We start from the raw sequence: 13,648 nt of genomic DNA on the forward strand, positions 1-13,648 counted from the left end.
AATATTAATTTATCATGATTAGGCAAATCCGGCAGGGAGAGCCGATTCCGGAGGAGGCTAAAAAGATGAATTTCAGCAATAAAATTAAATAAGGACGGACGGGCAGCCCCTCCTCCCTCCCGCTTTGCTGATCTCTCTCTTTCTTACAATTTATGAGGCCAATTATGAAGATGAGGTTGGAAGTTCCTGGAACTTCACTAAATGCAAACGGCGGTCCCTGCTGTTCCCATCAAATTAATTAACCGCGCGCTATTGATGGCCGCTCAAGGCTGACGCAGGCGGCCCGCCCTGCGGCCGCCTCCACGGACACGAGGACCCAGAGTCCAGAGCCAGCCAGGGCCCCATCACGTTCTGCAGTCCCTGCGGGGCACTACAGGGGACTCCACGGACCGCCCTAGCAGCCCCCAGGCCCTGCCTGAGCCCTTGACAACACAGGGGCGTGCTAGGGAGGGAGGTCTACATCACTGCACACACCCACACACACGTGGGGCTGCCCACACACATACAGATACAAAATCCCGAACTCGTAGTACACAAACATGGGCCCAGAATGCACATTAGACACTCAGGGGAATGAACATGGAGTCGAACAGCCTGGGGCTCAGCTTCTGCACTGACCCCCAGTGTGTTCCCCTGGGGCTTGTCGAGGCCCCGGTTCAGACAATGGGGATGAAGCCTGGCCCAGAGTCCAGGTCAGCTTTGGGTCTTTGGCCCTGAGGACCCCCCTGTTCCAGGGCTCAGAAGCAGGGCTGCTCAGTGGCTCATGGGTTCTGGAAAACTAGCTGGCTGGTGCCTGGAATGAAGGGCAGAATGGACATGGGGCTAAATAAAGGTTTTGTGGCTGAGCCCAAGGCTTAGAGTAGCTCCCGAGTGTCTGCAGAGTCTGGGTAGCAGCAGGTGCCCCAACAGCTATAGCTTCCATGTGAGGCTCATCTCTTGAGATGGTGGGAGGGGCTGAAAGGGGCTCTCCTGTTGGAGTGAAGAAAGGGAGTGAGGCCAGTGTCTTCTCCATGTTCTGGTCCCTAGTCCTGGCAAAAGGCAGCCCATCCCATTTAAAGGGACAGGAATCCCATAACTATCCTGGAAAAGCAAAACAAAGGGCCTGGGTTCTCCATTCCCAGCCCTTGATACCTGGAGGGTAGGACATGGCTGGACTTGCCCACTTTGTCATGTCCACTTCAGGCCAGGAGGCTCTTGGCCCTGTGCCCACACCTGTACCCCCCACCCCCACCCCCACCCCATGAGCATCCAGAACCCAGGAGGAGAATTTGGCCTTATCTTGTTCCACTTTCAGTGCAAGTCTGGGACCAAGGCCAATGTCATCCCACCCAGGCCCTGGGAAAAGATAGGGCGTGGTGGGGTTGGGACAGAGCAGCCCAGAGAGATCTGTATCTTGGGCACAAAATGTCAGAGGGAAACGGAAATTAAGGAAGGCCCACACTGAGCAGGTGGCAGCCAATTGGAGAGGGCTGGGGCCCAGGGCTTTGCCTGCCATCTGACCCTCCCCACCTCCAGGCATGTGAGGCTCCCACCCTTCCCCACACCCCAGCTGCGCTTGCAGGGGCCTCCTGTGCCTCACGGCAGGTCCTTCCACTCACTAGAAAGGGAGAGGCCAGGACACGCCCAGTCTACTGACTCTCTATATTGTTGCGGTAACAAATCACCACACACTCAGTGACTTTGAACAACACAGTTATCACCACACAGCACTCCTGTTAAGGAGTCTGAGGCAGGTCTCACCAGAATAAAGTTGAGGTGTTTCCAGGTCTGTGTTCCATTATGGAGGCTCTAGAGTAGACTCTGTCTTCTCACCTCTTCCAGTGTCCAGAGGCTGCCCACATCCCTTGACTAGTGCCCCTCTATCTTCAAAGTCGGAAACATCACATCTCTCTGACCTTCCTTCTGTTGTTACATCTCTGTGTAGGTTTTCTGCTAAGGACTCATAATTAGATTGGGCCCACAGGATCATCTCTTCTCAAAATCTTTAACTTTAATCATACCTGCAATGTCTTTTGCCAAGTAAGATAACATACTCGCAGGTTCTAAGTTTTAGGATGTAGACGTCTTTAGGGGACCATTATTCTGCCTACTGTACATGTGATCTGGCCAGGGACAACTCTGGCTCTGAGACAGAGTGACGACAGCTGGGATAGGGGTGAGAAGCAGGCTTGTGGGCCCTTCTCCTCCTCCTTGGGACCAGATGGTGATTGGGTGGTAGTTTTGGGGTACTCAGTTGCTAGACAGGATGCCAGTTCCCACCAGGGCTCCAAAATTCAGTCTCCCTTTCCGGCAGAATGGGGCACTGGGCTGCAAGCCTACCCAGAAACCAAGTTCAGGCTCTGAAGTACCTGGGGATCCTTCTAATACACTTTTTGCTTAGCTTGGACTCGGAAAACCAGCCCCTCCTCCAAACTGAGCAGCCTTTCTCCAGATAGAAACGCTTCCCTCAGCTTTTCTCCCAGGCTCCTGTGTCAGACTGAGTGGCCAAGAGGATACCACCTCCAGAATGGGTCTCTCTGGAGGGTGTGGGTGCTCTTCCTTCTTTCCCAATTTCCTGTTGTCCTTGCCAGGAGGTGGGACAAGGCGTTGACTTGGTTTGAAGGTAATCTTTGGAATTCTGAATCTCTTGGGAGGAGGTTGAGGGGCCAGGTCCCTGTTTTCAGACACAGAAGGCAGCACTATCCTTCTCTGTAGTTCTGGGGACTTTCTGTGTATGGGAAGTGGTTAATTGGCCAAGTCACCTGGTGACCCACTGGTTCCCTCTTGCAGCCCTGGAGGCCCTATTACTGTGGGCCCAGACAGAATGCCAGGGCATTTATGTGGGAAGCAAAAGGAGAGAAGCAACTTCCACATTTGGACCTGGACACTCCAGGCTTTGGGTTTCTGCCAGCTCTGACCCTTGCTGGGAATGATGGCAGACATTGGGGGCCTAGTTCAGAGTAGACCTGGCAGAGCTTGCAAGCAGGGTCTAGAAGCAGCCTAAGGGGCCAGGAATTTGCCTGGTGTATTCATTCCGGGCCCCAGTCAGCCACACCTCCCTGGGAATAGAAGCTCCAAGGGACTCACCCCTCACAGAGGCTTCTAGGCCTTTGACGTGGCTGTCTCTGGTTGGTACTAAGCTGTGAAAAGGGTTCCCAGACTCCATGAGCTTTAGATTCCTTCCCCAGCATGCCCCGTGCAGGTGGGGCCCCAGGGCTTGGACTTGAGTTCTGAACTAGAGTCGGGATCCCTATGCCGGGATGCTGGCATCCCCTGACCGAAATCAGGCCAACAAAGGCCAGCTCTGAGACTCTGCAAGTTACTGACAGAGACACAGGACTTAGTACCTGCCCCCCAGCCCTGCCTCCCAGCCAGCACACTCAGGCTTGCGCCCATCTCTTCAGTTTCCAAACCCCCCATGCCAGGAGGCCTCTCCAGGCCCTTGCTGCTCCTCCCAACACAGCCACCTCCTCCAGCCCTGTGCACATTATTCTTCATAGTTGGTATGTCCAAACGTTCTTCCCCACCCCACCACTCCCCTCACCAAACTCTCCATCCTGCGAGGTCCAACCTCCAAGTGCCATCCTGGTCCCACCAGCTGGACTTGCTCCTATCCCCTCTATCAAACTGAGCCCCTTAGCCCGACTCCCAGTCCTCCACCAGCCTTGGCATACAGCATCGTCTCTAGAGTAGGCTCTTTAGTTTTCTCCAAACAGGCAGGCTATTTCCCTGCCAGCCTTCCCCTCCCCTCCACGCAACCTCGTCTGACTGCCTCAGTACTGCTGGTAGCACAAGTCACCAATTCCTAGTAAGTCTTGTCACATTTGTTTATGTCCTGATAGCCTGTTCTAGGGCAGGGCCCACAAGAGATGCTAATGCGGAGACAGGCACTCCTAATGCCTGACTCCATGAATTCTCCCTTTTACCCGTCCATCTCTGCCCCCACTTCTGAGCTCAGGAGTGGACTTAAGCCAGCCCTTCTGGAGAGCAGTTAACTTGCCTTTCTGGGCTCCCATTTGGCTCCCATCTCCATCCCTGCCCGGGTTGAAGGCAGGCAGGGACTGCAGCAGTTCACAGACACCAAGCAGGCTGAATGTCAAGTGCACTTTACTGGACCCCTGGGCCTTCAAATGCTATCCTCCCCAAGCCTGGTCACCCCGTCCCCACACCTCCAGCTGCACAGGAAGCGGGCTAGGGGGAGGGAGGACATGTGAAACGGCTTGTTCTCTTGCTCCAAAGGGTCTTAGGTGATGCTCAGCTACAGCTGCTTGCCCCTCCCCTGCAGCCCCCATCCTGCCCCCAGCAGAGAGACCCTCCTTGGGCAGGGAAGTGGGGGTGTCTGGGCCTTCAGCACAGGAAACTGGCTTCACACCAGCAGCTGTTCTTGCTTAAAATGAGGCGGGGGTGGGGGGGGGTGGGGGGGGAGGGGAGGGAGGGCGTGTCCAGAACTCCACCAGAGGCAGTGGTGAGGCAGAAGGCCAGCAGTCTGCTCTTGTTGAGGAGAGGGCTGGACAGAACGTGGGAGCCAGGCTGGCCCTTTCCCTCAGGCCCAGGCTGTTGAAGTAGTGAGGTTCAGCCCACTAAGGCTGGAGACAAGCACTGGATGGCCAGGTGGGGCAGTCCCCCTTCCCCCCAGCCACGGGTCACCAGTCCCGCTCGGCTGGCTCTCGGTAGGGTAGGCCTAAGAGCCTGAAGACATCCTTCTCAGTGGGAGTGGGCAGCACTCGGCCAGGCCCCACCTTGCGGCCTCGGCTGTCCCGGACCACAGCGGTGCTGAGGGCATGCTCCGACAAGCTCATGCTCTTGGTCTTGGCCAGAGCCCGCATGGAGCGGTTGAAGTGGGCAGAGCCAGTGAAGTAGAGCAGGGCGCAGGCAAACTCGCTGTAGGGCACAACGATGATGTCCAGTCTTCGGTGCCGCCGCCCCGGCCCTGGGAGCTGGCACACACCCAAGTACTTCTGCTGCTGGCCGTTCTCCTCCTGGCTCACCAGGTCATCCGTCAGGAACCCTGGCGCAACACGGGAAGGCTGCTGGGAGGGCAGGGAGCCAGGCTTGGGCTGCCCCGTCCTCCCAGGTCTCTCCTGTTCATCCCTGGTTCCTCCATTCCCTGCGCGTGAATTTCTTTGCTGGGCAACCTTGCCCTCTCTGCACCTGCCTCCTTAAAACACGCATGGCCATTCCTCCCCATGTCCCCTGCAGTGTCACAGAAAGGTGAGATCAAGCAATTAACCTGCGGGCAGTATTGAGGACCTATTACTAAGTGGAGGGGTGGTGGACTGTTTCATCTCTGCCCTGAACTGGCTCTGGCCACAAGGGAGAGGTGGCACTCTCACGAAGCCACCTTCCCCTGCTTCCTGCCGAGAGCTTGCAACTCTGAGGCCCTCCCTCCTGGGGGTCGGCTAGCCTCGCCCTGCCTGGAGCCAACCTGCTCACCCAGAGATGGAGCTTATACCTTGCTGCCGAAGGCTGTCAAGGAGGCGACTGAAGACGCCCTGGTGAGACCGGCCATCCGGGTGAGTGAGCAGCACATCCACATCACCACAAGTTGCCTTCCCGCGTCGGTAAGAACCACATGCCACACACAGCAGCCCAGGGGTGAAGGCCTGAGCCGATTCCCGGACCTGAGAAAGAGCAGAGGGGCAGGGGGGAGGGCCTGTGGGCCTCAAGCCCTGCAAGGAGTTCGTCCCCCTTGACAGCACAAGAGCCTTCCCCGACCCAGGAGCCCACACTTCTGGCTTATGCCCCGAACCAATCCCTGGTCGCATCACACGAGCCTGAGGGAAAGACTAAAGGAGGAGATGTCGGAGATCGACCCTGGGGAATGGCAGTTCTCCAGCTTCCCTAGGACAGAAGAGAAAACCTCGTGCTCATACCACCAGAGGCGGCCTGAAGAGGGATCTAAGAGTTGTATGCTCTGATTCTGAGGAAAGACACTGATCTTTCCTCCTGGAGCTCTTTAAAAGCGGAGAGACACCCTTCTCTTGGCCTCGGCCCCAAACCCTATGCCTGGGTATGTCTGCTTAGGACAAAGCGCCAGGTGCCTGGAAGCCCTCCAAGGCCTGGTATGGATTTGGAGCTTAGAGCAGAGTGTGAGTTGGGGCTTGAGGCTTCATCAGGTGGCTAGCGGGGTGCCCCAGGCTGAGGCCTGGGGGGAAATGGAGCCTAGAAATGCAACCGCACCTATAGTAAAGAAAAAGAAAGAAAGCAAAGAGGGAGGCCATTCTGAGCCAATACTCACACCCTTACTTGGAGGAATGGGCTCGGTGCAGAGGGAATCAAGACGGGGGGCTGTCAGCTGAAGGATCAACCCTCACTGAGAGGAATAAGCCCATTAGCCTCCACCCCAGAGACACTGAAGCCTTTCATATGCAGATGACCTCCACGCCTCTACCCCAGGACACTGAGATTTCTGGGGCCCTGGATACTCCAGCCAGGACACCTCAATTCTCCTGACAGGCATGGCTCTGCTAATCCTCTCAGTCCCTTCTTGAGCCTCCCAAGAGGATGGGAGGAGACCTAGGATGAGTAATCCCATCAAAAACTCCTAAAGCTGGAGCCCTTAAGTGGGGGGAGCAGGCCAGGTGGGAAGCCACTGCTGTTCGAATGGGTTGGGGGCTGGAAGCTCACTGGGACATTCTCTGTGCCTGGACACCGTGGCTGAGTGACGGCGTCATTACTAGCACCAAGGTCTGGTGATGGGTGGACAAAAGGGCCTGTCCATCTATCTTGCGCCAGTCTCATAGTCCCGTGGCCTAGTGGCCTGGAGTGGAGCTGGAGGCTAATTTTAACTAAAGTGGGCCAGGGTCTCCACAGAGTCCTACCTGATCAGAATCTGACTCCAAAGTAGCAAACCTTGCCCACAGCAACCACCCCATAATCCTGAAGCTGACTGAACAAATGATATATCTAATCCTAAATACACCCTAGTCTCTCTCTAATCTAGGTTTTATACGAATTTACTCTCTAATCCAACGCTAAACCAAACCCTAATGTTGGCCAAATCTTATTTCTAGGACAATGACAAATCTTAACTAAAAGCATCGAATGTTAAGAAAACCCTACTCTTAATTCGGGCCTAACCTTAACTCAACCTAGCTTTTCTCTAACCCCAAACCTAACTGTACTGGCACTGTGCTTCTACACCAACTTTAACCCACACCCTGAACCAGTCTCAGGTTGGTGGGGGGGGTGGGTGGGGGAGCCTTCAGAAGGCCCTTACCTCTGGAAAGAAATAAAAAAAAAAACAACTTTGTACATTTGTACAAATTTTGGAGACAAAAGAGTCTATAGTTTTCATCGGGTTCTCAGAAAAGTTTGTAAATCAAAAAACATTAAGTACCTCTGCCCTGACCCACACCTGGCCCAGTTCAAACCCCAATATCCTCAAGGAGTTCTGACCATATTCCACCTCTAATCCAGCCCAAACGTTAACCCAGTCCTAACATCATTCTAGCATCTCTGCCCATGTTCACTCTACCCTAATCCAGAGACCTGGGGTTGCAGCCCTTCCCTACCAAAGCCACCCTCCCCTCCAGCTTCAGTGTCAACTTGCTCTTTCCTCACTGGTCCCAACCTCTGCTGTTCCACAGCTTCTTCTGACTTCCCGGCTGAGGGATCAGGTGTTCCTGACTTTGAGCCAGGCCATGAGCTTATAGCAAGGCTCCTCACTGCTCTGGGGCACCTGCTTACTGTCTGTTCAATCTCTGCAGCCTCCTCCCTGGGTATGCGTTCCAGAAAGTCATCATAATGCTTCAGGCCAATGGTCTGCTGGGTAGTCAGGGAGGCCTGGCTGCGGATGTCTTCTAGGGTCCGGAAACCCTGGAAAAAAGAAGCCAGATGAGGAGGCTGTGAGCAGCCAGGACCAATGGAGAGGCAGTGAGTGAGCACATACACAAGGCTACCATCACCCCCAAACTCCAAGGAAGGTTTGAGGTAGGACCAACCCCAGGAGTGGTTGGGTCTCTAATCAGTGGGACTCAAGAAAGGTAGGGAGCACGGGAGACACACCCCAATCCAGCCCTGCCACAACCCTAAAATAATGGTTCATGAATCCATCGGTCTGGGGGATTCCGGGCATGGCCAGATTGGGGAACCATTGATCTGGATACTCAGCCCTGAGTCCTGGTCTTCTCAGGAAGGCCTTTGCTGGTCTGGGAGACAGAGAAACATACTTCTTATCTCTGCCTACACAACAGATTAATGCCTCAAGGCTACCAAGCAACAGGGCAGTTCTGGAAGCCAGGAGACCTAATCCCCTTGAAAAGTGGTCTCACTATAGTCTGGGTTCATTCCCATCAGAGTACAGGGTATGAGAACTATGGGGCAGGACCTCTGAGAAAGAGCAAAACTGAAGTAGGTGCAGGGACAGGTACCTGCTGGTACCACATCTGGGCAGTCTTAGCTCCAGCTCCCCAGATGTTGGAGAAGAGCTCCAAGACAGGCACGCTCTCACTGATATGGTCCAGCTTCCGCAGATGCCCGCTTTCCAGGATCTCTACGATTTTCTCGGCCATCCGCTTTCCAATCCCGGGGATACTGAAGGCTTCCTGGGGAGGAGGAGGCAGAGGTAGAAAAGAAGAATGAGAAGACGGCAGGTGTGGAGCCAGTGGTAGGCTAGCAGACTCCTTCAGCAGGTATCTGAGTGAAGGCCAACCTGGCTAGTTGGCAACTGATGGCTGTGTAAAGCCTGGGCACAACTGAAGATGAGAAGTTAGGATAGAATGGGCTGGGAAACTTGTCTTTTGGTTCTCAGAGGGATGGAGGCGAGCACAGGAAGTAGAGAAGAGGCAGTAGTGACGATCCTAGTCACCATTGCCCTCGTAACAGTGAGGGCAGACATTTACTGAGGTCTGACTGCGTATCGGGCCTTACTGCACAAGAGCGAGCATCCCATTTGGTCCTCATGGGAACACCTGAGTTTCTCACTCTTCTTACTTAGATCCTTTTCCCTGCTCTAAGGGTTTAAGTAACTTGCCTGGAATCACACAGCGAATGATGGGAACCAGAATTCAAACTCTGGTCTGTTGGCCTCCGGAGTCTAAACTTTTTAAAAACTATTTACTATGGAAAAAATTCCAAAATAGAACAGTACAATGAGCCCCCAAGTACCTGTCAGCAACTTCTGTAATTATCAAGATTTTGTCAATCTGCTTTCATCCATATCCCCATTTTCTTTTGTGGAAGTCTCAGACATCATAAAATCTTAAGCATTCCACCCAATCCTCCTTGTGACTGGTGCCACCACCAACCTCTGGCCAGTAAACAGAAGGCCCCCCATCTCCCCGCATACCCTGCACTGGCCCCCGGGTACCTGGTAGGAGGTGACAGGCTTGTGGAAGCTCTTGAGGGCATTGATGGCCTTGGCATAGCCCAGGGCCCTCCACTTGTCTCCCTGAACATTGTAGGCTTTGGCCAGCACTTCCAGCTTCTCTGTGATGTGGGGGTTGTGGTTAGTTGTCTTCTGGCTCGAAGGCTGTGCACAGACCCACTTATCCAGGCCCTCAGGGGCTGGGCTTGGTTCATCATCTCCCTCAAGGGGTGTGGGGTAGTGGCCACTGATAAGGGCTTCCAGATCAGCTGCGCTAACCTGGTTCTCTTCCCCATCACTGGTTTCATCATCAGAGCCAGGCTTGAGGGGGAAAGAGATGAGACAATAAGTTCACGCCCCCCAAAGAGCTCCTCAAAGGTGGGGGCTGAGCCTCCTAGTCAGACCCAGGGATGAGTCAGACCTGCACCTCCTTAAGTGTGGGGCCATGTTCCACCTGGCTTCCCCCAGTGCCCAGTCCTAGAATTCCCAGTGGTATGTGGTAGATGTGGCCTGGCCAAATGCAGACATGGTGGATGTTGGGAAGAGCCAAATGGCCTCATAAGAAAGAGGTCCTTCCTCTTTCAGGGGTCTAGGACTTTCTGAACCACCACCAGGCCCTGCCTGTTTCTGTGACCTAGTTCCCAGGGGAAGGGAGCTGTGAGGGCTGGGAGGCTCCTGACCTGGGCTTGGGTGCTCAGGGCCTCTTCTGCCCTCTGGGGAGGAGACACAGGCCTCTTGGGAGGAGAGGGAGGAGAGAGGGCTGTCCTGAGCAGAGCCTCATGGGCTCCAGGAGGAGCAGAAAAGTCTTGGTCTGCCTTGCTGACGTGTGGTTGGTCCGGGTACCTGCAGGGATGGTGATGGCAAGTTAAGATCCCAAAGGTCTGGCCCTACCTCTGCTCCTAATACTCTACTTTGAGATCTTGGTTTTCTAATGTGTCCGATTAAGACAATGAAAGTTATTTTTAATAGCCCAAGAGGAGAGCTCAGGATGCTGCCAGAAAACACTGAGGAAAGACTGGAGCCAACCCACCTGTTAGGGATATAGATGCTGAATCCTGCCGTGTCCACCAGCCTCCTCTCCTGCAGGCACAGGCTTAGCCAGGTGGACTTCACCAGCTGAGCGCCCTGGGGCAGCCGGGGCAGTCGAAGGAGGCGGAGGGCTCGCTCACAGTCCATGCCCTCATCCACCACAATGTGAGTGACGCCTGGGGCCTGGGCAGTGCATATCTGGCCACCGTGCTGGATAATCTGCTTCTCAAAGAGCTCTGCCCGGGCTCGCCCAATGCCACTGGGCACAACATGGGCCCGCAGGGAGCTCAGCCATTCTGTGTAAGGGACATCCAGATGCCTATTGTCAGATATGATAACTGTCATATATGTCATAACTGTCAGATATGATCCGAATGAACCTTTTACAGTCCTGTGCCCCCAAACAATCATTTTTCTTCCATCTAGACAGCCAGCCTTCTGGGGAATTCTGCCACAAACATACAGTTAATTTTCGCACGGACCATCACTTGATGTAAGGGGCAAGGATTTTGATATGTCCTGTTCCCTCATGTAATCTAGAACAGTGTCTAGCACATTGTAGGTATCCTATATATCACTTCATTTATTTATTCTTTCAACAAGTATTAATAGACACCTACTATTAATAGACAGAGCAAGTGGCCTGTCAAAGACTGGGGCCCAAGCCTTGTGCAAGGGAGATACAAACCAACCTGTAGTCCGTGGGTGGGCAGAATCAGCTCTAATATCTGAGTCTAGACATGAGCAACATAGGAATCCTAAGGGTTCAAGTACATGAGGGTTCTGAGGGTGAGTCTGCTCACCTCCTGCTTCTCCATCTTCTTGCTTGGGAATCTTTGCAAGTGCTTTTGATGATGGATCAGCGTGAATTTTCTTCCGCTTGGGAAATGCCTTCAAGATGCCCCTGGGGTCCATTGAGGGATGGCCGGATCCTGGCCTTTAGGTTTTAGATTTGATCAGGGCAACTATCACGTGGAAACCCAGAATTGAGGTTACCCAACCCTTTGCCTATGGAGGTGGTGTCTCTAACGACCAGGGTTTGGGGGCAGTAGCCCAGTTCCTTGGGGTATCTCAAACCCAACTGAACTTTAGCAGTTTAGCCTAGCACTCACCAGCCTTTCAATGTCAGAGTACTGGGGAAAATAAAGGGAAGGATGGGACTATTAAGGAACTTCTGAGTGGTACAAAATGATATTCCTCGGAGGGGTTGCTCTAAAGATTCAGCGCAGTGTCTGCCCTGCTGCATCCCACTTTGAAAGGGCTCTACCAACAGGAGATGCTAGGCTAGGAAATGGAGCTACAGCTTTACTTGGGCTCCCAAGAGGATTGACGGACTGGGGGGAATCTGCATATAAACCCCACATGATCTTTCTCTACCCCATCACAGACCCGCATAGGAAACCCTGGGAGAGCAGGGTGTTAGGGAGGCGGGGGAACGCCCTACACCTGCCCTGGTCGCGGACCTCCCGTCACGGGGGTGCTCAGCCCCGCAGGTGCGGGGAGACAGGGCAAGGCAGCAGCAGGTGTGGGGCGCCTTCCGAGACTAGAGGAGTCGCGGCCTCACAGCTGGGGGTGGAGACGACAGGCAGCTGTGGGGCACCCGCCGCGAGCGCAGCTGGCGCGCGCCAGGCACTCCCAGCTGGAGGCCAGAGGAGGGCTGGAGTGTCCGCACCCTGACCTAAGGACCCCTGCCCATTGCAGTGATTCGGTCCCAGGTGGGGTCAACTTCAGGCCCCGCGGGTGGGCTGGAGTAAACCACTTACCAGGGCAGCCAATGAGAGCGGACGAAGGGCGTGGTGGGTGGGAAGTCGGGGGCCGGAGGGGGTGGGGGGGGAAGGGTAAATGCTCAGAACATCTTCCGGGTCAGCCGGAAGTGACCGTAGGCGGAATGGTTGCCATGGCAGCGGCCGGGGCGCTTGGCTGGGCGCAGGGAAGATGGCGGTAACCGGTTGGTTGGAGAGTCTCCGGACCGCGGAGAAGACGGCGCTGCTGCAGGACGGTAACTCGAGACCCCTCACGAGCTCTCTAGTCCTTTTCCCCCAGGGTCCAGCCCTCCGCGCTGGCACCTCCGCGAAGGGCCTCAGAGCCTGGGACGGTCGAGCTGGAAGGGCCGCGGCCGCCAGACAGGCCCAGCCCCTCATTGGCAGATGAGGAAACTGAGGCCCAAAGAGATGACGTGACTGGAACACGCGTCTCTGGACACCTCCTAGTTTCCTCTACACCACTTCGCCCAGCTCTGAATTCTGTTACTAATAAGTTCCTTCACATTCGTTATGGCATTTGCTCCCTGCAGCTGCCCGAGAGGCTGTTAATTTTCCACCCCATTTTGTAGAAGAGGAAGCTGAAATCCAAGAGTGTTTTAGACCAGCCCTAGCCCTCCCCACCCCGTCCAGTCAGCGCGGGTTCTGTTACTGAACGCAGCCTGGCGTCAGGAAGAGGCGGGGGACCTAGGATCTAGTTACCACTCTGCCGTTAAATCACAGCCTATTTACTTGCTTGGACCTCGTTTTCCTTATCTGTAAAATGAGCTGGATGGGCTACCTCTGAGGTCCTTTTCAGCTGTAATATGTTTGTAAGTGAACTTCTTAATGTTTTTTCTGTAGGGAAAACAGAGCGAGGGCCCCAGGACTGTGCCTGGAAAAGTGGGCATAGGGGTATGGAGTCTTGACTTTCTCTCACCCTAGGATTGGCGGATATAGGACCCCCAGTGCTTCAGAGCCCTTTGCTGGACCCACTTGGCAGCCAGAATGAATTAGATCTGAATTTTTGTAGCTTTTAGGATACCAGTAGAGGCGCACATCTGTAGGCAGAGGCCAATCAGGGAAGCATGTAAATTAACATCACCTGCTCATTTGCTCGTTCATTCACGCAGCATTTAGGGAGGCTTTTACTATGTGCTGAGGTATGTACTAGAGCAGAGAGGGGAAAAAATGTAAATAAATGAGAGTGTGTGTTAAATAGAAGTTGGAATCTTTTATAAAGTGCTATGAGAGCACAAAGGGGGGAATGATCGTTTCTTTGAAAGAAGACCTGACAGAAGAGGTGATGTTAATACGTCCTAAAGAATTAATATGTGTTTGCTAAGTGGAGAAGAGGGGATGGCTGTACCAGGAGGAATGACTCACATGTAAAGAAAGGTGTGGCAGTGTGAGAGTATATGCTTCATTAATAGGGGAATGACAAAACATTCAGGGAAGCCGAAGCACTCACCCAGTCAGAACAACCCCCCCACACCTTGTCAGGTGCTAGGGTGCAAGGGTGAATAAAAGTGCTCTTTTCTCAAGGAGCAGTGAGGAGAAATGGTGGGGCATGAAGAGGGAATTTACATAAATT

At 54.1% G+C, this 13,648-nt stretch overlaps 2 protein-coding genes across 3 annotated transcripts in view; one reads left to right on the forward strand and one right to left on the reverse strand.

Moving 5' to 3' along the window:
* Positions 1-4,069: 4,069 nt before the first annotated feature.
* On the reverse strand, positions 4,070-12,175 carry POLL (DNA polymerase lambda). The gene is made up of 9 exons (XM_043597316.1): positions 12,079-12,175; positions 11,119-11,252; positions 10,317-10,611; positions 9,967-10,129; positions 9,290-9,607; positions 8,352-8,525; positions 7,669-7,797; positions 5,432-5,600; positions 4,070-4,987 (listed from the first exon to the last, which is right to left on the reverse strand). Exons 2-9 carry the CDS (start codon positions 11,228-11,230, stop codon positions 4,623-4,625), a joined length of 1,725 nt encoding a protein of 574 aa, XP_043453251.1. The 5' UTR covers positions 11,231-11,252; positions 12,079-12,175; the 3' UTR covers positions 4,070-4,622.
* A 2-nt stretch (positions 12,176-12,177) lies between these two features.
* The window catches only part of DPCD (deleted in primary ciliary dyskinesia homolog (mouse)), a 28,500-nt gene continuing 27,029 nt past the window's right edge, over positions 12,178-13,648 (forward strand). The window contains exon 1 of one of the 2 annotated variants that reach the window (XR_006299837.1): positions 12,178-12,314. Coding sequence is in view for 1 of the 2 variants with exons in the window: in XM_043597317.1 (XP_043453252.1) it covers positions 12,251-12,314 (64 nt within the window). In the remaining variant the exon portion in view is untranslated. The remainder of the gene's footprint in view (positions 12,315-13,648) is intronic. The other variant, XM_043597317.1, reaches the window with a different exon arrangement.

The sequence above is a fragment of the Prionailurus bengalensis genome, chromosome D2 (assembly GCF_016509475.1).
Source record: "Prionailurus bengalensis isolate Pbe53 chromosome D2, Fcat_Pben_1.1_paternal_pri, whole genome shotgun sequence".
Taxonomy (NCBI): domain Eukaryota; kingdom Metazoa; phylum Chordata; class Mammalia; order Carnivora; family Felidae; genus Prionailurus; species Prionailurus bengalensis.

Excerpts from the sequence above, each read along its gene's own strand:
- POLL (XM_043597316.1), bottom strand. The coding sequence starts at position 11,230 with ATGGACCCCAGGGGCATCTTGAAGGCATTTCCCAAGCGGAAGAAAATT. Across the intron at positions 9,608-9,966 it reads CCCTGAGCACCCAAGCCCAG|CCTGGCTCTGATGATGAAAC; the intron begins GTCAGGAGCCTC and ends TTCCCCCTCAAG. Across the intron at positions 8,526-9,289 it reads AGCCTGTCACCTCCTACCAG|GAAGCCTTCAGTATCCCCGG; the intron begins GTACCCGGGGGC and ends CCTCCTCCCCAG.